This window comes from Poecile atricapillus, chromosome 7 (assembly GCF_030490865.1).
Source record: "Poecile atricapillus isolate bPoeAtr1 chromosome 7, bPoeAtr1.hap1, whole genome shotgun sequence".
NCBI classification, from domain to species: domain Eukaryota; kingdom Metazoa; phylum Chordata; class Aves; order Passeriformes; family Paridae; genus Poecile; species Poecile atricapillus.
This window is the reverse complement of record NC_081255.1, coordinates 29,555,084-29,576,452: the sequence shown is the minus strand read 5'-3', so window position 1 is coordinate 29,576,452 and position 21,369 is coordinate 29,555,084. Positions and strand designations below refer to the sequence as shown.

Sequence of the window (21,369 nt, the reverse complement as noted above, 5' to 3'; positions counted from 1 at the left end):
TTGACTCGGATTTTAAGTACATTAGGTAGCCAGTCCTAAGGGACTTACAGTGAGATTTTGTTATGATATTTAATACCTAATAGTATTTGAAAAAAAAATAGCAAATTAATGCTTTAACTCCCAACAACAGAAATAAGGCAATACTTATGGTGGAAACATACTTGTTTGTATTTTGATTTTCCTGCAGTAGAGCAATTTTGGATTACATTTTTGTGTCCACTTGAGGTGTAACAGCCTGACAGAGGTGCTCTAACACTGATCTCTTTGCTGTCCAGAGCTGGGAGACAGAGAGTGACCGAGTGAGGCAGAAGCTGCTGAGCCTCATTGGGCGCATTGGCCGAGAAGCACGAGTGGAAACAACCACGGGCAAGGCAAGTGGATTCTTTTCCTTTGGATTTTTGATTTATTGAATGGAGAATTGCTAGCCTCTGTCCTTCCTAGGTGCTGACTATCCTTGCCCTTCTTCCTTCAGGTTCTGGAGGTTCTTTGGGAGCTGGCTCATCTTCCAACGTTACCGTGTAGTCTTATCCAGCAGGCCTTGGAGGAACACCTGACAATCCTCAGTGATGCTTATGCAGTGAAAGAGGCAATCAAAAGGAGCTACATCATCAAATGCATAGAGGATATTAAGAGGGTTGGTTTATTATTTTATCTTTTCCAAAATGAAATCTTATCTAGCCTCGATGTTGCCCTTTTCTTTCAAGATGCACAAATTGTGTGTGTCCCATCTGTAAGTTCTTACCTTGGGGAGTCCTCGAGAGGGGTAGGCTTTGTGTGAGCCACTTTGTTGATCATGAGACTCATAGTAAGTCTCTTGCCTTTGTTTTAAGCAAATTTTCAGCACAAGGAGTGATCAGTTTATGGGAAACTACCAGGATGGGCCCAAGGTTAGAATTTGCAAATGGAACCACTGTAAAGGTATGTCAGTATTTTAACTGTCCCTTTCATGTGAAAGCCTAGATTAGTTTTTTTTGAGTAAAGCATGTGTTTTGGCATGACCATTAAGTCTCAAAATGCAAATCAATATTTCAATCGTAGTAGTTTTGTATTTTAGTAAAATACTTAACTCTTTTCCTGTAACATAAAGAAGCCATTCCCAAAGCTGCCTGTACTGTTTCCTGGCAGCAGCAGAGATGTGCATGGCTTAAAAGATTGCATATATTCTCTCCTGCACTGTTCACAAGCAGGCAGTTTTTCTTGAGGCCTGCAGGAATGCTCCTGTCTTCTTTTTTTTTCAGCCTGAAGTATGCTGTAAATAAAGAAAAAGGCTTGTATTTTTTTGTTTATTTCTTTCATGATAAATTAGGTTTTGTCTGTGTTGCAACATCTCTAGAGGATTTTAGATGTTTAGGAGGTACAGTATGTTGATTCTTGATATTGAACACACTTCTTCACACATGAACACACACTTCTTTGTGTGTGTTCATGAATATGGATTTCAAATTTTGGGCTCTCAATGTCTGTGAAAGTTGTAGTTTTTTGGGTTTTGTTGTTTTTATCTTCTCTTATGCTTTCCTAATCTCATTCCTTTTAATTATATTCTGGCAAGGGCTTTTACAGAGGTGCTGCAGTGGGAAACACTAACAAAAGCTGTAATTGTAAACTAAAAGGGTTTGGGGTAAGCATAATACAGCAAACTTCTAAAATACATGGTGTTATTTCCCTTCATTAGGGAAATGAAGACATAAACTGGGAGGGAATGTAATGTTAAGGCAGCTTTCTCAAATTTGTGAGGGAGTTTTCAGTGGAGAACTCTCTGTTATGGGCAGGTTCCTTCTGCCTCTCTGAGTGTGTAGGTGGTATTTGGGTGTTGTCAGTATTTAAACCAGACATCACTTCTCTGAACAAGCAACCTCAGTACTGGTCTGTGTGGTCAAACTTTACAGAAAATGAAGCCTCCCAGAAAAGTGATGAGCAGTTCTAAAAATGAGGTAGGAGGGTTATTCTTTGTAGGATCTCTTTCAAAATGCAGCTTAAGTATCCTTTGCTTCCTATCAGGGAGCTGCTTGCAGCACCAATCAGAAATTTCTTGTCTCTTAAGCCTCAGTAGTATTTTAAATTATTTCTTCTGTTGCTCTTGCTTTAGCAGTAAGTAACATAATTTGACTGGATTTGCCCTTTTATGCCCTTTTAGACCTGCTTCATCTCCCATAATTGAGGAAGGTGGTGGTTGTCATCTCTCCCTGGTGTAACTGAGTTCTTTTTGGCTACTTAATTTGCATGTTCTCTAGCAAGGAGCTGGTATTTGGGCTTAAAAATAGGGATAGCAAAATGGCATATGTGTGTATCAAAGGACTTCTTGTAGAAGGTGAAGAAGGGCACAGTGAGTGTGTTTGAAAAGGGAGCAGGAACAAGTAACTGATGCCAGCAGACGTGGTAGCTGTTGTTTTTAAACAGCATTAGCAGATATCATTAGGCTTCCAGGAGTCTGAGAGGGAAGTTACTCTGTTGTTGAGCATGTACCACATGGGTAATTGTTTTTACCTTTCCTGCTACCAGTCGTCCCAGCACAATAATCCTCAGTTTGTGTGGGTGGTGCCAGCCCTGCGTCAGCTCCACGAAATCACGCGTTCGTTTATTAAGCAAACTTACCAAAAACAAGACAAGGTAAGGCTATTTGCTGACAAGATTTTTGAAGCTTTTCTTGTGTCTGTGTAGCTCTGCCATGCATGGAAGGTTGAATTTAGAAAAAAAAAATAAATTGGCTAATAAACAATATTAAAAGTTGTTTAGTGATGTAGTGTAAACAAACTGTTGGAATAGAGGTGCTGTGCTGTCCCTTTGTGAGCATGTATAAATCTGTTTGCTGTGTCAGGACTAATTTATTTTATTCTCAGCTTTTTGTAGAATAATTAACAGGCATGTTTGTGTTAAAAAAAGAACAATGGCTAATGTTTAGACTAACTGCTTTGTAATTGAATTGACATTGACTCTTGGAAAACAGACTAAACTACCAGCAATCATGTGTGCTGTAGAGTGGCAGTGTGGAGATGTGGGACTTTGCAATCTTCAGCACATGCTGAAAACACCAGCATTGGGGGGTTGGGTGTTTGGAAGGGGGAACAGATCACTCTGGGTGGGAGAACATGACTCCTTCTGATGTGAGATGTGTGTCTTTAAAAGAGCAAATTACTTATGCACATCCTTGTTTAACTATTGTTTTAAAAACATCTTTTCTCTCTTTTCTTTTATTGCCAAGAGCATTATTCAAGATTTAAAGAAAAACTTTGAAATAGTGAAGTTGGTGACAGGAAGCTTGATATCCTGTCACCGTTTGGCTGCATCTGTGGCAGGCCCAGGAGGGCTGGTGGGAGCGACACTGGTGGATGGCCGATACACTTACCGGGAGGTACCAGATTTCTTTACCTTGTTGTTTCATTTTTGAAATTCACTGCTGAATTATTATTCTAGTTTTTATCCATAGTTCTATTACTTATCTATGAAGGCTTGTTGTACCTTTGTTATTATATAGAAGAAAGCTGTGTAAACATTACACAAAATTGCACAAGTTCCTTAGCAAAATCTTTACCTGGTGAAGAGTAGATCTCCCCAGCCTAGGATCTGTTGTTGCAGCTTCTTCACCAGCTTCAGTTCCTGGTAGAGATGATACCCTTGAATGTTTTGTGAAGCTCTAAATACCTGCAACAGATTTGCTAATTAGCACATAGAAGCCACGCACACAAATAGCAGTTTGTTGGTAAGGCTTTGATAATTATTTTTCCCACACTAGTTTTGACTTAGTGTCAAATAATATCACCACCAGCAAAGTAAGAGCAAATCCATGGGGACTTCAGTGTTTGTTTCTAGAAAGGTAGCCACAAAGTATGTTTAAAATAAAAATAAATCTCACAAACAGCTTCTGTTTCCAGGCTTTCCAAAATATACTGTTGTTTGACAACTTTGCAAAAAAAAAAAAAATAAATAAATAGAATGCTCTGAGTTCTTGTTTCAGAAAGAAAAGTCTTAAGCTTGAGTTTTTGTTTCCTCTTTCTCAGTATTTGGAGGCACATCTAAAATTTTTGGCATTTTTTCTGCAAGAAGCCACCCTTTATTTGGGCTGGAATCGTGCCAGGGAGATCTGGGAATGCCTTGTAACTGGCCAAGATGTTTGTGAGTTGGATCGAGAGGTAAGAAAAACTTGAAAAGTTGGTTTCTGTGGTTGCAGAAGGAATTTTAATGGATCATGAGCAGCATGTGTGTTTGTTGAGACATGTGGAGTGTGAGTAACAAACACAAACTAGTCATGGATTTTATGCTTTGTGTAGGCAAGAGCAGCCACTGTTAGGAGTTCACTTATGGCCAGGATGCTCTTTTAACATTAAATTTGACTGGAAGAGGGACATTGGCTGGAAGATTAGTTGGAGATGCTGGTTTGAAAAGGGATACTTGGGGATGGGTACAGGTGCAATAAACATTCAGCATTATTTGGGTGAAAGATGACTATGAAGTACCCTAAATCTGCAATGCAGCCTCTAAAATATGTGAGGTTACAGGAGATGAGATTTTGAAGCTCTTGCTGTAGATAAAACCTTCTGCAAGATGAGTTACAGATGAGTGGTATCTGATATATTTTGCTGTATAAAACTAAAATATTTGAAGTGACAAATGCAGTAAAAATTGTTACCCCATTATCTGCCTTTCATTCACAGATGTGCTTTGAGTGGTTTACAAAAGGGCAGCATGATCTGGAGAGTGATGTGCAGCAACAGCTCTTCAAAGAGAAAATTCTTAAACTGGAATCTTATGAAATTACTATGAATGGTAAGAAAATGGATTTGGTGAACAGATTTGGGGTTGAAATATATACCAGAAATTTGCTTCCTAGGCCTTCAAATCAAACATCTAACCAGTTCTTTAAATCAGTGTAATAAAGGAGTCTATGATTTTGAGCTTTATTAGTTTTAGAGGGAAAAGTTCATCTCTTGTATTTGATAACTTTACTTTTTAAACAAAGAAACTAAGCCTGACCAGCATAAAAACCTGCCCCTTTTTTTTCACTTTCAGGCTTTAGTTTATTTAAAACATTCTTTGAAAATGTGAACCTGTGTGACCATCGGCTGAAGAGGCAAGGAACTCAACTGGTGAGTGTGTTCTGGCAAGTTTGGGTCCTGTGCCCTACCTGTGTCCTCTTAGGGATTGTGTAGCAGCTGTTTGACATGGTCATGTTTGTATTAATTACCAGATTGTCCTTGTAGCATTAACACTGTTAATTTCTGAAGCTAAAACTTTGACAATTTCAACAGTTAAAATTCAGCAATTGATATCTGGAAGCTGGTTTGTAGCTTGCTTTGAAAGAGGAACAGCTGAACTGTTTTTTTTAAATAACTGTGAATTCTAGTGTGCATTTTTTTCTTCTCCCAAGCAGGGAAAGTCTTTTTTTAAGTGATTTTTTATTTTTCTTCTTTGCATGGGAGTTAGACTTATCGTATTTAAATTCTAACCTACTATAATTTTTAACTCTGATCCTTCAGTGGTTTTATTAAATTAATGGTTATATGTTAAGTAGTTTATTATAGACATTGTAGATCTTTATCACAGAGAACTTATTTCAAATGCAGAATTTTTTGCCAAGTATCATAGCAGGTTTTGTGATGGTTTATTGTGTGGTTAGTTACCATGTTGACTTTTTTGAAACAAATTCCATTCTAGATTAAATTTCTCCATGCTTTTAATTTTTTTAATTTTTCAGTTGGCTTGACTGAGATTGTTCTTTGGAATTTGTTTATCTGCCAGTAAACATTTTTTTTTTCTTGAATAAACACACAAATGCGCAGCAGTTGGTTTAACTTTGCACTGTGCCAAAGTTTGGTAGCATGTTGGAAAGGAAAATTTTCAAGTTTTAATGAAAAGGTGCTTTTTCAGTTTTGTCCCTGTGGTTCAACTCACTATTGTGTAAGAAATCCAGTCATGTTTTACTGTTGTTCTTTCTTGTGTAGAGTGTAGAAAAACTGGAATTAATAGGAATGGATTTCATCTGGAAGATAGCAATGGAGTCCCCAGATGAAGAAATTGCCAATGAAGCTATTCAACTGATAATAAATTACAGCTATATTAATCTAACTCCCAGATTGAAAAAGGTAGGCATATATTTGTACATAAATGTGCTTTGACCTTCATAAAGCCTTGATACTCTGCATGTTCAGTGATGTGATTTGTTGGGTTCTGTCAGTTTTGGAGTAATTCCCATGATTTTAGTGTAAGGTCTAATTAATTTATCCATTTTATCTTTAGGATTCAGTATCACTGCACAAGAAATTCATTGCTGATTGCTATACACGATTAGAGGTAAAGGACAAATTTTAATTATTCTCGTGCCTACATCCTTTTGGTTCTATATCTTAGAATAACAATACTTGTCTATGATAATTCCATTTAAAGAAAAAAAAATCTTTCCACAAATATTTTTTGTCCTCTGAGCTTTCCAGGACATCCTGACTGTCCCTTTCTCTGCTCTGTGTTGCAGGCAGCCAGCTCTGCACTCGGCGGTCCAACATTAACACACGCTGTCACAAGAGCTACAAAAATGCTTACAGCAACTGCCATGCCTACAGTGGCAACATCAGTTCAGTCTCCTTACAGGTAGGCCAGCTTCTAAAGGAATAAATATGACAGTAGACATTTGCTCCCTGCTGCTTCCCACAAGATTTTGAGTGCTAATTAAAATTCTCGGTAATTGGTAGTTGTACATTCTGATGGCTCCTCAGTTGAATGTTCCAATTGCTATGCAATAGGAGTTCCAGAGGTTTTGAAAAACCTCTGTTTAAAAAAAAAAGGAGACAAATAAAACCAAAACCAAATAGACATTAAGAAACCCCAAAACAATGAATACAAACTAAAAAAAAACCACCCGGCCTCCAGCCCCCCAAAAACCAAAACCAAACAACCAAAACCAAACAAAAACCCCCCCAGGTTATTACCAGCCTATTAATCATGTAATATTTCTGAGGCAGTGGGATTTAGCTGTGGTTCTTCTTAAATTAGGAGAGAAAAGGTTGTTTTTCAACCTCAAGCTTAATTTAGTCATACCTGAATATGTGAAACTTAAATATAGGAGCATAGGGTGGGACCTTTAGAAACATGAATCTTCCTCTGAAGCTGGCAACATTTCAAGCAGTACATCATGAGCCTCTTGGCCTGTTTTCCTAGTTCATTTCTGCTGAATTAACTCCAAGTTTAAGGAGGTACCTTCAAAACCAGACAATTCATGGTAGTTCCCCGTGGGCGTTGGAAATTAATCTGCGAGACAAGTTACTCTTGTTTTCAATGTTTATCTTTAGGTCAACTAAACTTGTAATAATTGAGAGACTGCTGCTGTTGGCAGAGCGTTATGTGATAACAATAGAGGTAAGATGTGTAATTTCCTACTAGGCAAGGCTAAAAACACAACTTCCAATTTTATTAAAAACAGTAGAAGTTATTTAAACATTCAGCCCTAGCTAGCCACCATCACAGAGATGTCTTGGTTTTCAAGAGTGATATTTACTGTCACCCTTCTCTTCCTGTAGGACCTTTACTCTGTTCCCCGAACTATTCTACCTCATGGTGCCTCTTTCCATGGACATCTTTTAACCCTTAATGTTACATATGAGTCTACCAAAGATACCTTCACCATAGAGGTAAGGTGTGCCCAGCTTGTGTGTGCCATGGACTGTTGGTTATATAGCCCCTCTTGGTGGGTTTTATGCCTGAACTGAATAGAGTAAAATGGTTATAAAGACTCCAGTCAACTTCAAAACTCTTCTTGAAAATGGTAAAAATATGTATATGGAAGTGTCTGTGGACCAAACGTATTTCAATAATTAAATTCCAAGATGGGAAAAATAAAGTTTTTTGCTCACTGTGGGTGTTGGAGCATTTCTGTGCTGTCCTATCCTGTCACTCTTAGGAACAATACTTTTGCCACCCTATGCAGGAAGACTCTTTTGGAAGATTTTAATTTTTCTTGGCATTTACTGTTCGAGCAGACTTACTGAACCAGTGTTGTTTAATTTCACAGGCTCATAGCAATGAAACTGTAGGAAGTGTCAGGTGGAAGATAGCAAAGATGTTGAATTCACCTGTGGAAAATATACAGATATTTGCCAATGACAGCCTGGTATGTTAACTATAAAGAATTCCCATTCTTTATGAAATTGAGTTTTTTCCAGAACTAAACAATAAATATTTTCTTGCAGCTAACAGTAAACAAAGATCAGAAACTACTCCACCAGCTGGGCTTCTCTGATGAACAAATCCTTACAGTAAAAACATCAGGAAGTGGGACTCCATCAGGGAGCTCTGCAGATTCCTCAACCAGTTCCAGCAACAGCAGCAGTGTATTTAGTTCATCCTATGCAATGGAACAGGTAAAGTATGTGGTAAAATATGACCTGAAGCCTTCCCTCAGATGTTTCCTGAAGCAGGGATAGATGGGGAGAGAGTAGGAGCTCCAGTATGATCTTCTAATCTTTAGTAATCTGGTTTTGCTTTCAAACTGCAATTGAAACAAATCACCTGAATACACAACTGCCTTGGGCATGCAGGTTGGACTTTATAATCTGTACTCTGTCACCTATAGTAGCCTGCTTGGTGTTTATTCATCTCTCCAGGGTCTTTTTAACAAATAGGACTCATCTGGTTTAATTATGAGACTGTGTATTTGTTGAGGGTAGAAATTTCCATAATTTCACTACTAGTAAAGATACAGTATGAAAATAAAAGAAGAAGCATCGATTGGCATATTCAGATCACTCCTGGTCTGCTTTGTATTTTGCTTGTCGTAACAGCTGACTTCAAAAATTGGCTGTTAAAAGGGAAATGGAATAGTGTAAAAATTTAAATGTTGTCTCAGCCTAGAAAATAGCTGGGATTTCTGTGGGTCAGGTTGGCATCTGGGCCATTTGCTTTAGCGAAGAGCTCTGTTAAATTTACATGTAACAGAGAAAGGAGTAAAAGACCTTTGTATTTCTGCTTAATTCTCAGGAGAAATCCCTCCCTGGAGTGGTCATGGCTCTCGTGTGTAATGTGTTTGATATGCTTTACCAGCTTGCCAACCTGGAGGAGCCAAGGTAAGCAGATTAAATGGTTACTAAATATTAAAGAATTGCTCACAGGACCCAGTTTGAATACTCACTCCACTGTGTGCAGGCATCCACCAGGCCAGTGTGGCTGAGCCCTTGATTTGTGCATGTAACTTCTCATTTCTTTTCAGGATAACACTGCGAGTGAGGAAACTTCTGCTCCTGATTCCCACTGACCCAGCTATTCAGGAGGCTCTTGATCAGCTTGATTCCCTGGGAAGGAAGGTATGGATTAAATAATTGATCAGGGTGAGCTACACAAAGAGGATTTTACTACCAGGTTCCTTAAATTCCCTGTCAGATTATTATACACAGAGGGTTTGAAACTACAGCCAAATAGTGTTCCTGTAAAGTCAATGTTCATTATTGACTTATTTCAAGCAGCCAAAGGTGAGAGGGTTATTACAGGGGTTGTAAGAATTATATTTCCAATTACAGCAAAACACAGGAGTCTCAAAATATTTCTTCTGTGGCTTTTTCCTCCTAGAAAACACTGCTTTCAGAATCCAGTTCTCAGTCCTCAAAATCCCCATCCTTGTCTTCAAAACACCAACATCAGCCCAGTGCCAGTTCAATACTAGAAAGTCTTTTCAGATCTTTTGCTCCAGGCATGTCCACGTTCAGAGTGCTCTACAATTTAGAGGTAAGAAAACAAATTTGCTTCTTTCTGTGTTTCTAAGCAGTAAGAGTTAAATATTTCTAGGCTTTTTGGGCAGGAGTCCACTGTGATGGGGTCATTATGAAAAAGGCAAATATTGTGACAAAGTCTGCTTTTATGCATGTAGTAAATTTTACACAGAATGAAAGGGACAGAAAGTTCCCTTTCAGAGACTTGACTGAGAAAACAGCCCCTCTTTGTATGATTTGCAAGGTGGAAGAAGTGTTCTGAAGTAAGTGGAGAGGAGCAAAGAAACGATCAACTTCTTATTGTTTAGATAAAATTCCTGCTAGAATCTCTAGATCTCTGAATATGCAATTTTTAGTGTGTGTATCTATGAAAAAATATATATGAAAAAAGTTGGCCCTTAAGAATAAATGGGTGCTATTTTAAGTTGGATTGGTTTTGTTTGATTAAATTTGTCAGAAACTTTGTGCTGTATAAGTCTCCCATTTTCTGTCTAAAGATGAGTGTTTTTACAAAGCATTCAGCTGGGAAGAATTTTCACTATCCAAACATGCAGGGCTTTTACCAAGAGGCCTCTGGTCTGTTCTGGCTGCACAGATAGAGTGGAACACCTACCCCTAAGCATTCTGCTAAACTCTCTAGCCAAAATGCTGGAATGGATCCTGTGAAGATTCTTTCCTAGAGTTCAGTGAATGGATTTTAAGGATTACAGGAGTTCAGCTGGTGTTGTTGGTAGGACACAGTAACCAGCACACTAAAAGCTGGACACTTTAGTTCTACTTGCAGGTCCCACTTTACCCATGACAAATGTGATTTGAACAAGTTGAGGCTGGAGGACCAATTGCCAACTGCTTCCAGAACATTAGACAAAATTATTCTCTTCCCTTCATAGTGTGTGCCAAGATTAGTGTAGGAATTTTCTCGTGGTTGCTTCCCTTTAGGTTTCCACAGTCTAATGTTAGCTCTTCATCTTCCTACACTGTCATCACACTCCTGCCTTAGGATTCCCCCTTTCCTGTGCAGCTGGAGTGAAAGATACTTGATTGTGTCTTCAGAATTTGTTAACAAGTTCTACAACTCAAAACAAATGGTTTAGGGTGTCTTGTTGAACTGACAGGTTATATTGCAGTAGGATGGGACAGCTGCTTCTGTGCCAGAGAAAATAATAAAGGCAAGTAATAAATTGCTTGCTTTTCTGGCAAGGGATGAGAAGTAATGAATTGGATTAGATATGTAGATTATATGAGTGGACTTTTTCCTCAGTGCCAGTCAAGCCAATTGGAAGATGGTTTCTCTCAGGAAAAGGAATATGTGCTCTTTTATCCCCTCAGCTGGTGATCTGGTGAAAAGATGGGAACCAGTCCTAGCAGCTTTCTGAAAAAATGTGCAGAGGAAATTTGCAGAACATTTGAAAGAGATCAAAATTGAATGTTGCAGATGTCCAGGGGGTGATTTCATGCCTAGAATTCTGTAAAACATTCTTCTGATCTGTGAACCTGGAAGGGATGTATTTTGTTTGCAGCACTGTTGGATGTACATGCCAAGGAGACTTTCCAAGGGAATTCTGGGATTTTGGGAGGGGCCAGGGTTTGTTTGGTTGATGGTTTTGGGGGTTTTGCAGGGGTTTTTTGGTGGGTTTGTTTGTTTGGGTTTTGGGGATTTTTTTATGTGAAGTGAAACAGATTATAAACATAAATGAGAACTGACCCACAGAGACCACAGACTTCCTTCTGGCCACGTTTCTGAGTGTATTTGCACTCTGAAGTTCAGTGCTGATTTAAAACAGGAGGGATGATAGAGTGGTGATATTCATAAGGCCTCTAGAATTACCTGAGCCATCTTTTACAAAGAAGCACCAGAATAATAGTAGTGCAATTATATTTCAGAAGGTGTGAATCAATAAGTAAGCCATCTGTAAGGTGCTTCATGGGATACTGTGAACTGAAAATCCAGAACCCAGAAGAATTTGGGCTCCTAAGAAGCACCAAGTGAACCAGAAGATGACACTCCATGTACTTCATCTGTTCCCTTAAATGTAAACTGCAGTGAGAGCAAAATGCCCTTTGGTTCAGAATAAACATCTGTAGTTGCCACAGTTGTCCTAAATATTTGAGATTTATTGAATATATGAGATTTCTCTTACTGGCTACAGTTTTGTGTAAGTGTATTATTAATTGCTTCATTTGTAGTGGATTTTTTGCTGTTACACCTTCACACTTCAGCAGGTGAAGAACACTGAGAGGGGTGGTAGTTTACATCTGCTTATTTATTTATTCTAGGTGTTGAGCTCCAAGCTGATGCCAACTGCAGATGATGAAATGGCAAGAAACTGTGCCAAGTCTTTCTGTGAAAACTTCCTCAGAGCAGGAGGTTTGAGGTTAGGTTTCAAAACCTTGATTCAATTTGTAGCACTTCATTTAGTTAGCAGTTGTGTGTGGTTTCCTATTTCCACACTGTATCACACTAATACACCTGTCAGCTTCTTTTTCAGAGAAAAAAATCCACCCAAGGCTGTTTTACCACTGCCAGTAGCTTTCATATTTAACAGAGTACATGTTGTTAAACCTCAAAATCAAGTTAGGGACAAATAACCTTGTGAAATGTAGCTTGTACTAAAGTAGTTGATATTTGGATAGTTTCCTGACATTTAAGTGTTTCAATTCAAATTTACAAGTGTGTACATTGCACTCTGCTGTGTAGACACCAGTGGACATTTTAAGCAGTCAAAGTATAGGTCATGCAGTGGGAACCAAATTAAATTTGTATTTATGGTCTTGAAAATTCACACTCTTCAGATAAGAGTTGAGTCACAGTTTGAGTGGTTTGGAAGACCTGATAATATTGATTGTGTGAGATTTATCAAGTATACTTTGCTCATAGTAATTATATCCATGACACACCTCTGCCTGAGAGATCCTGAAGCATTTTCCAACAGGAGCGGAAAGCTTCATCTGTAGATATAAAAGGGGAAAATGAGGATGTTGGCCTCCAAAGAAGTGAGTTTGAACTGGGGCTCAGCTGAGTGAATAGGCGGAAGAAAAGATAGAGACAAATTAATTGCAGCTCTCCTAATGTGAAACATTTCCAAATGGAGTCTGTCTTATCGATTTGTTTTTAAGTTTGGTGGTGAATGTGATGCAGAGAGATTCCATCCCATCAGAGGTGGACTATGAAACAAGACAAGGAGTCTATTCCATCTGCCTGCAGCTTGCAAGGTACGTAATTGCTTCTCCTTAGAGAAAGTGCTGCTTCCTTGGCTTTTAGCTTTTAATATTTAAGATAAATTGGTACTTTGAGTTCTGTTTCATTCACTCTGTGAGCGTTCAAATCCAAGCCTGATGTTTTTACTCTGTGAATTACCTACTCTGTAGGTTCTTGCTGGTTGGCCAGACAATGCCCACGCTGCTGGATGAGGATTTCATTAAGGATGGGGTGGAAGCTCTGTCCTCGCGGCCCTTCCGCAACGTGAGCCGGCAGGCGAGCAGGCAGATGTCCATCTGTGGAACTCCTGAGAAGTCCTCCTACCGCCAGCTCTCCGTGTCTGACAGATCCTCCATCAGGGTAGAAGAAATCATCCCAGCTGCAAGAGTTGCCATACAAGTAAGGAAGTGTTTGATGGTTTTGATGTAGCAGTGTCATCTCCAATGACAGCTCTGAGATTTTTAATCAATATGTCTTTCAAGCTTTTGCCTTGGCTCCATTTAAAAGCCTCTGAAAATCTTGACCATCAGTGTTTCTTCCAGTCTTGATCTCAATTTTTACATATTCTCATAAATTATTTTGGCAATACAAAGGGAAGCAGTATCCCAAAAGTGTTTACAAGAAATCGATGTACACAGAAATCTTACTTGTGGTTTATCCTCAGTCACACTTAACTCTTAAGATCTTATTCTTGTTAATTTCCTGCGAATTGAAAGGAGGATGTTCCTCCTTGAACTTGCGGCTTTATAATCCATGATACTTTAAATTAAAAAGAATTGGACTAGCTTTCTCCAAATAGCTCATTAAAAATTAAATTTGCTTGATGGTACTGTGGAGAAAAAAGAAATATTTTATTTTCATTACCTTAAAAAATGTTGTTTGAAAACCCATTGAGTCCAGTTGAAAGAAGCTTCCTAGTCAATGTGACAAATGTGCTGTGTTAGGTTGTTGGGCAGTGCTTCCCAAATGGATTGAATGATTGAAATCACCATGTCTGCGTGACATGGTGACAAGGGTATGTATCCTCGTGGAGAATTAAAAAATTAATTGCTTCTCCTAAGATAGCAATACCAGTCTCTCATTGGGAACAAAGACCCTTGAATCCTTGAACCTGTGTAGAGAGGAGAGGGGAAAACAAATGTAAATTTTTTAAAAATGTAAATGTAAATCCAGAAGATACATTCCTCTGATCCCTGTGATTAACAAAGATTGTTGAATATCACAGAAGTAACTGTTGTTTCTTGTTCCTCCAGACCATGGAGGTGAATGATTTCACCTCAACAGTGGCTTGTTTCATGCGCCTCTCGTGGGCTGCTGCTGCAGGACGCCTGGACCTCGTGGGAAGCAGTCAGCCCATCAAAGAGAGCAACACTCTCTTCCCTGCTGGGATTAGAAACAGACTTAGCAGCTCAGGTGGGTTAAATGTGTCCCTAAACCAATCTAAAAGCATTTGGTTTAATCTTAACTGAACACTTGAGGAGCTTGAAACTGAATTCATTGGATGTTCATCTTCTTGGATCTCCTCCAGCTTGGGACATTATATAAATAAATTACAAAAAATCTGAGCAAATTTATGTATATTCATCAGGCATTCAGAGAAGTTTTTAAATTGCAGAGAACGAACCAAAAGCTGAAAACATCTGAGTAAAATTTAATAAATTATAGCACTTGTTCTTTTTTTTTTTTTTTAACGCAGGAAGTAACTGCAGCTCGGGAAGCGAAGGGGAGCCCACGGCGCTGCACGCTGGGATCTGTGTGAGGCAGCAGTCTGTGTCCACCAAAGATGCTCTCATTGCTGGGGAAGCCTTGTCTCTCTTAGTAACCTGCCTTCAGCTACGTAGTCAGCAGCTAGGTATGGAAAAAAATTGGATTATTCACTACTTGGAGTATAAGCCAGGTGGGAGGACGCTTTTGGATATAGGAAACTTAAAAACAAAGTAATGAGAAATTTATAGCTTTTGTTAGCTGTTTGTTAATTTAGTTGAGAGACAGCTCAAGCTAAAAACACATTTCATTTAAGATTACAGGGATTTTTTTTTTTTCCAGAGCTGAAATAAGGCATGTAGTGCTATGCCTTGGTTGGAAATGTTTTGGGAAAGCTGACTTAGTGCCAGAATATAAATATTTGCACTGCCTTTGAAGTCTGTAATTTTGTAAGTGCTGCTGTTTGCATAGCTCCTGTTTAGTACTTGAGTCTTTGTGTACAGGAAGTGTAAACAGTGTTGGTGCAGGAAGGCAAGGAAAATGCTGTTATATCATGGTGGCAGCCCCTGGTGAGGGAAGGAGATCAAGAAATAGCCTTTACTGCTTTTCTGTGTTGATGTCCTCTAGGTCCTGTGGTATTTTAATGCAAGACTGTAACTGACTTACTTTAAAATATTGTATTTGATAAGATAACCTGGTACTTTTCTGTTCCAGGATCTTTTTACAATTTGCCTTGTGTTGCTGATTTCATCATTGATATTCTGCTTGGATCACCAAGTGCTGAGGTGAGGGTCTTCCTCTGAAAACTTTCTAAATTCTCCTTCTGAAATGTGTATGTTTTGATAATTTCATATGGTCTGAACATAAAATTGTTCATTGCAGGTATTCCCACTGATTGGTATTTGAATAAATAAACTTTGTATAATTGTTAGTAATTCCAGTATCTGGTGATGGGTTGATAGAGAATGCTGTAGTATTACACTTTCTAGAGATGCACATGACTGTGCTGTGACTAGTCTAAAGAAAATAGTCTCATTTTGGTGACACAAATTCTGTAAAATTAGTACTTTAGGGAAAGTTTCAAGCAACTTTGGGTAAAATTTAATAAATACTTCTGAACATTTATTCCAAGTGTCAGAACCCTCCTAAAATTCATTCTTTTTGAGTTAAGATGATCATGGATATTCTAAAATCTATTGACTTCTATGCTTACTTCATTTCATCATGTTTCATCTATTTTGCATGAAGTCATTGCATCTTTCCCCTTTATCTGTATTTATAATTTGTGTTTATCAGAGGTTTTCACTCAGGGATGAACAGGGTTTGTTAAATTTCTAAAAACCCTGACTGGTGGGTGCAGAGCTGGTTTGCACCATTGCATTGTCCATTTTTTCTGTTAGATTTCTAACATAACAGGAGTGTGGGGATTTTTGCAACCTTTGAGTAGCTGCTGGTGTTTGACAATGTCAATGTCACTGTTCCAGATTCGTCGCGTTGCCTGTGACCAGTTGTACACCCTTAGCCAGACAGACACATCAGCTCACCCAGATGTTCAAAAGCCAAACCAGTTCCTCCTGAGCGTTGTTCTTGGGGCCCAGCTGCCTCTTTGGTCACCAACCAGCATCATGAGAGGAATCAACCAGAGGTAAGTCACATGTGTGTTTATTGAGGAAGCAAATCTGACACATTTTGAAATGAGCAGCACTGTGGGAGCTCTGAGGAAAAAGAGATTAGCACTTGGCAAGTGTTGGAAGTAGATATCCTGCAATTTCTAAAGGAGTAAGTGAGAAGTTAAAGCATGTTGTTTTATTGTCCACTGATAACTAACTAGAATTGCTGTGAGGTGAGGGAAGAAATGAGGATTAAATATGATTGCTAACATTCAGAAGTAGCTGTTGGGAAGGAATGTTTTTTTAAAGCTGCAGTATGAAGAAGCACACCTAGATAATTATGCTGCTTTGGGTTAGATGGACAGAGCACACAGACCTTAAAAGACAACTGGTTAGAGAAAATATTATGATTTTAATTTTACCTTTCCTCTGTGTATATCTTTTTCAGACTTTTGTCCCAGTGTACAGAATATTTTGACCTGAGATGCCAATTACTGGATGACCTGACATGTGAGTATGTGCAGACACCTGATTCAGTCATTCTGATGGCAGCATCCAAGCTTATCTTCCTCCTGTAGAAAAGATGTAGAATTGCCTGCAGAAAGGGGTTGCTACACCTTGAGCTCAGAGTGTCCTGCCAGTGTCCTGTGCTAGTGCCTGGCATGGTCTGTTCTTGGCATTGGGTAGCTGCAGGGCAGCTCATTCCTTCTGGAAAGTGGACTGAGTTCCTTGGTGGAAGGTTTACTCGATACACATGGGGGCAGAACTAGACCATTACCAAACCGTTTAAAATTGTTTGTATTTATATTCTGCATTTCCAAAGCTGCTAATTTTTACTGACTTCCTTTTTTTTTTTTTCCTTGCAGCATCAGAAATGGAGCAGCTGAAGATAAGCCCAGCTGCCATGTTAGAGGATGAGATCACTTGGCTGGACAATTTCGAACCCAACCGCACAGCAGAGTGTGAGACTAGTGAGGCTGATAACATCCTGTTAGCAGGACACTTGAGGCTCATCAAGACTCTCCTTTCACTCTGTGGAGCAGAGAAGGAAATGGTTGGTGAGTATTCCTCTTTAAATTGACCAGACTGGTGTGAGTTCTGCATTGACACATGACTGACAGTCATGTGAAGACATCAGGAGAAGTGATACCGAGCTATAAGGACTGATTTTGGCAGTACCTTTAATATTTGCCAAAACATTTGCTGCTGTGGTGCTATGAAGTGATTTTGTTTTCATAAAACACCTTTTTGGCATTTGCAGTGATAATGTGAGTATTTAACAGTAGATGTGGATTGCTGTGTTTCAGGTTCATCTTTGATTAAGCCATTGTTGGATGATTTCCTGTTCCGAGCATCCAGGATTATTCTGAACAGCCATTCCCCAGCAGGCAGTGCTGCAATCAGTCAGCAAGACTTCCATCCAAAGTAAAAATTCTTTTTCTTTTTTTTTTTTTTTTTAATGTTGAGTTTTGTCTTGAATGTCATGAATGCAAATGTCAGTATTAAGTCTTACAGACAGTAAGATTTAATACCAGTGGTGAAGCATTTCTCCATTTTCTACACTTCCTACACAAATGCCCACATAGCATTTTATATGTTTTTGTGTGATCCAATATCCTTGTGTTTCTGTACTTCAAAGTCTGTCCTTTGTTAGATCAATGATGAACTTCAAGCACAACCAAGTGCTGATTTCATGAGTCCAAGGAATATTCCTTTAGCTCATTACTGTGTGGGGAGTTGGCTAAATTGGAGCATGAGCAGGAAATTAAATTCCCAAGCTCCTTGTAAAGGAGAATCTCAAAAGTACCACTACTTTTTTTCCCCTTCTCCCTACCTATTTTGTAAAAAACACCAAGCACCTTGCACCTGAGAAAGGTGATACAGCCTACAATAGATCAACTGGAGAAAAAAGAGGGGGGTTTCTCCTTCCTGTCACAGCTGTTATGGCCATACAGTGTCTGAAGGGGTAAATTAGCTCATGTGGAGCTCTGACCTAATGCAGCTGGATTGTTTGTGTTGCACTGAGTAGTTGGTGTTAGATCATGCATATCCTCACTGCCTTTCCACAAACCCAAAAGAAGGTTCCAGTGGCATTTAACAGCCCTGAAATGAATGAGGCTTGATCCACTTTAGTGTTTTGCTCCAGCTTTGCTCCATTGCAGTTCATCCCAAGCTTGCTCTTTTGTTTACCTAAAGTAAATAAAGCCTTTTCTTTGGTCTTCAGAAGAAAGAGCTGTATTGAATGACCACTGAAAAGAGCTGAGTTGGGAAGGTGTTGTCTGGTCTAGCTCTTCCCAAGCTTCCCTCCCTGTAAAAAAGTCATTTTGTCTCCGTCAGTGTCATATGGTGGAGAGTATCTGTCTGTTTGTCCTCAGACATGCAACCAATTCTGTGTCTTCTTTTAGAGCTCCTCCTTTTCCTTGCTCCTGAGTGTTAGTAAGTGTATCCATGTCTGTGAAGAAGGCTTGTTTAAAGGAGTATTCCTCTTGCCACTCTTCTCACTGGATTCTTCCCCATTCTCCTACCCCAAGAAGGAAAAAAAAAATAGAAAAATAGCACTCTGCAGTCCCTCAGGAGTGTTTAATCACTCCAAGTGTTCTTTAGAACATTGTTGCTTGTTCTGAGTAATACAGCTTTCTGGAATTAGAAATAATTGAGTCATCTAGCCAGTAGATCTGAGGTGTGGTTTTCTTTCCAGGTGCAGTACTGCAGACAGCAGATTAGCTGCTTATGAAGTGCTGGTAATGCTGGCTGATAGCTCACCCTCCAATCTCCAGCTTATTACAAAGGAGCTGCTTTCTATGCACCACCAGTGTGACCCTGCACTCACCAAGGAGTTTGATGTAAGCAAGAAGCCTTTTTTAATTTGTTTTAGCATGGTTTGGAGTGCTGTGCATGGTTTACTTGTTGATTCATTCATGAGATTTCCATGGTCTTCAATTTAAAATGACACAATGCAGCTAAGGGTAAATGCAAATATATTTGATCTTCCTCAGAAGCAGATACTTCAGTGTGTTATTATCTGAGTAAGGAAGAAGTATTTCCTAAATGTCACAGATTTTATTTATTATTACATTTTAGGTCGTTTTCAACAGTGTTGTGCAATGTGTTAAATATTTAAATGACCGCATACGGTCTTGCAGTTTTTCAGAATTTATATTCCTGATTCCCCATTAAATTGTTATTAACAGCTCATATATGAGGGGGAGTGGTTTTAAACTGAAAGAAAGTAGTTTTAGGTGACATATTAGGAAGAAACACTTCCCTGTGAGGGTGGTGAGGGCCCGGCACAGGTTACCCAGGGAAGCTGTGTCTGCCCCATCCTTGGAAGTGTCCAAGGCCAGACTGGACAGAGCTTGGAACAGCCTGGGATAGTGGAAGCTGTCCTTGCCCATGACAGGGGGTGGAACTGGATTAAGGTCCCCTCCAACTCAAACCATTCTGTGATTCCACAATATAAAGGTGGTTATAAAAGCTATAGAATGTTGTTGGAGCCTCGTGCTTTTTATAAGTTATTGAGACAAAAAATGTATTTGTCATTCTAGTACCTTCCACCAGTGGACAGTCGCTCCATTTCTGGATTTGTGGGACTGAAGAATGGTGGTGCTACTTGTTACATGAATGCTGTTTTCCAGCAGCTCTATATGCAGCCTGGTCTCCCAGAGGTAATTAGTTCAGCATCCAGTGAAGTCCTCTTTTTGGAACTACTTTCACTTGAACCACTTCATCCTAGCACCATTTGTAAATAAATTGTAAAATAAGAAGACAACTGTGTATGTATGAATATGCACAGTAAATACAGGAATTTTAAGTTGTAGTGCTGTGTGCCATTGCATCTTACAGTAATGATTTTTCCAAAAACCAATTTAATAAGGTAATTTATTTCCTTCCAGGCCTTGCTTTCCATTGATGATGATACAGACAATCCTGATGACAATGTGTTCTATCAAGTTCAATCTCTTTTTGGTCATTTGATGGAAAGCAAGCTACAGTATTATGTACCTGAGAACTTTTGGAAGGTATTGCATCTTTTTGTTTAGAATATATAGTTTTTCTGCTTAAAAAGTAATCATTTATTCAGCCTTTTCTAATTGGAGGATTTATGAAGTTCTAATTCAAAAAATCAAAACGTCGAAATAACCAATTTATATAAAAATTACTTTTCTTAGCGATATATGTATGAAACAATCAACTTTAACATATAAATATATTTATATTTCATATAGATTTTCAAGATGTGGAATAAGGAACTTTATGTTAGAGAGCAACAGGATGCTTATGAATTCTTCACCAGTCTTATAGATCAAATGGATGAATACCTCAAGGTAAAAACCTCAGCAATTTCTTTTCTGGTTCATATGCATATCCTTGATACCTTTTTTCTCTTTTTGCTTTGATCGTTAGAAAAGAAAGCAGAGAGACATTTGGGTTATTTTATAATCTGCACAGTATTCAGGAGTTTAAAATTCCTACTGATTTCTTGGTCCTCCACCCTGCAATATATCCAACTGATGTCTAACTTTACATCTCCAACAGAAAATAGGAAGAGACCAAATATTTAAGAATACTTTTCAAGGAATCTTCTCTGATCAGAAGATCTGCAAGGACTGTCCTCACAGGTAATGTCACATTTAGTGTATAAGTTACCAAGTTATGTGCTCCCAGAATATTAAAATATGTAGGACAAAGAACTAGAAAGTAGATAAAAGCCCCTGTGAGCATCACAGGTTTGATAGCTGCAGGGCAAATGCAGTATTCTTTCTGAAGCATATGTCTTACTCCTGCCAGTTGGGTAAGTCCTAATATGTTTTTCTTCTTGAATTTAGGTATGAGCGTGAGGAAGCCTTCATGGCTCTCAACCTTGGTGTGACTTCATGTCAAAGCTTGGAAATATCACTGGATCAGTTTGTTAGAGGAGAGGTTCTGGAAGGAAGCAATGCCTACTACTGTGAAAAGTGTGAAGAAAAGGTATTGATCCTTAATTTTTGTGAAAGAAGATTCATGTGCAGTTTGATGTTTTCTAAGCATTACATGGTCATGGGAACCATGCTTAGAACGCTGCTCACTCTTGCTGCATTGAAGACAAAAGGTTCAATGCCTGTAACTCATGTTGTAAACTAAAAATTCAGAGGGATGGCAGGATGGTAAAGTTTTGTGTAAGATGCTGAGA

General features: G+C 38.8%; 1 protein-coding gene across 2 annotated transcripts in view; it reads left to right on the top strand.

Annotated features, from left to right (window-relative positions):
• Positions 1-21,369, top strand: part of USP24 (ubiquitin specific peptidase 24) — a 60,514-nt gene that overhangs the window by 23,971 nt on the left and 15,174 nt on the right. Inside the window, exons 14-47 of one of the 2 annotated variants that reach the window (XM_058842258.1) lie at positions 276-371; positions 473-634; positions 1,887-1,931; positions 2,500-2,607; positions 3,200-3,349; positions 3,996-4,127; positions 4,650-4,761; positions 5,005-5,081; positions 5,937-6,077; positions 6,232-6,285; positions 6,464-6,579; positions 7,278-7,344; positions 7,506-7,616; positions 7,997-8,095; positions 8,175-8,345; positions 8,962-9,047; positions 9,191-9,284; positions 9,547-9,702; positions 11,964-12,061; positions 12,804-12,899; positions 13,056-13,284; positions 14,139-14,298; positions 14,582-14,737; positions 15,304-15,374; positions 16,074-16,234; positions 16,648-16,709; positions 17,066-17,257; positions 17,507-17,624; positions 18,898-19,042; positions 19,745-19,864; positions 20,093-20,218; positions 20,426-20,524; positions 20,736-20,818; positions 21,026-21,167. In XM_058842258.1, coding sequence (XP_058698241.1) covers positions 276-371; positions 473-634; positions 1,887-1,931; positions 2,500-2,607; positions 3,200-3,349; positions 3,996-4,127; positions 4,650-4,761; positions 5,005-5,081; positions 5,937-6,077; positions 6,232-6,285; positions 6,464-6,579; positions 7,278-7,344; positions 7,506-7,616; positions 7,997-8,095; positions 8,175-8,345; positions 8,962-9,047; positions 9,191-9,284; positions 9,547-9,702; positions 11,964-12,061; positions 12,804-12,899; positions 13,056-13,284; positions 14,139-14,298; positions 14,582-14,737; positions 15,304-15,374; positions 16,074-16,234; positions 16,648-16,709; positions 17,066-17,257; positions 17,507-17,624; positions 18,898-19,042; positions 19,745-19,864; positions 20,093-20,218; positions 20,426-20,524; positions 20,736-20,818; positions 21,026-21,167 — 4,035 coding nt within the window. The remainder of the gene's footprint in view (positions 1-275; positions 372-472; positions 635-1,886; positions 1,932-2,499; positions 2,608-3,199; positions 3,350-3,995; positions 4,128-4,649; positions 4,762-5,004; positions 5,082-5,936; positions 6,078-6,231; positions 6,286-6,463; positions 6,580-7,277; positions 7,345-7,505; positions 7,617-7,996; positions 8,096-8,174; positions 8,346-8,961; positions 9,048-9,190; positions 9,285-9,546; positions 9,703-11,963; positions 12,062-12,803; positions 12,900-13,055; positions 13,285-14,138; positions 14,299-14,581; positions 14,738-15,303; positions 15,375-16,073; positions 16,235-16,647; positions 16,710-17,065; positions 17,258-17,506; positions 17,625-18,897; positions 19,043-19,744; positions 19,865-20,092; positions 20,219-20,425; positions 20,525-20,735; positions 20,819-21,025; positions 21,168-21,369) is intronic. The other variant, XM_058842259.1, reaches the window with a different exon arrangement.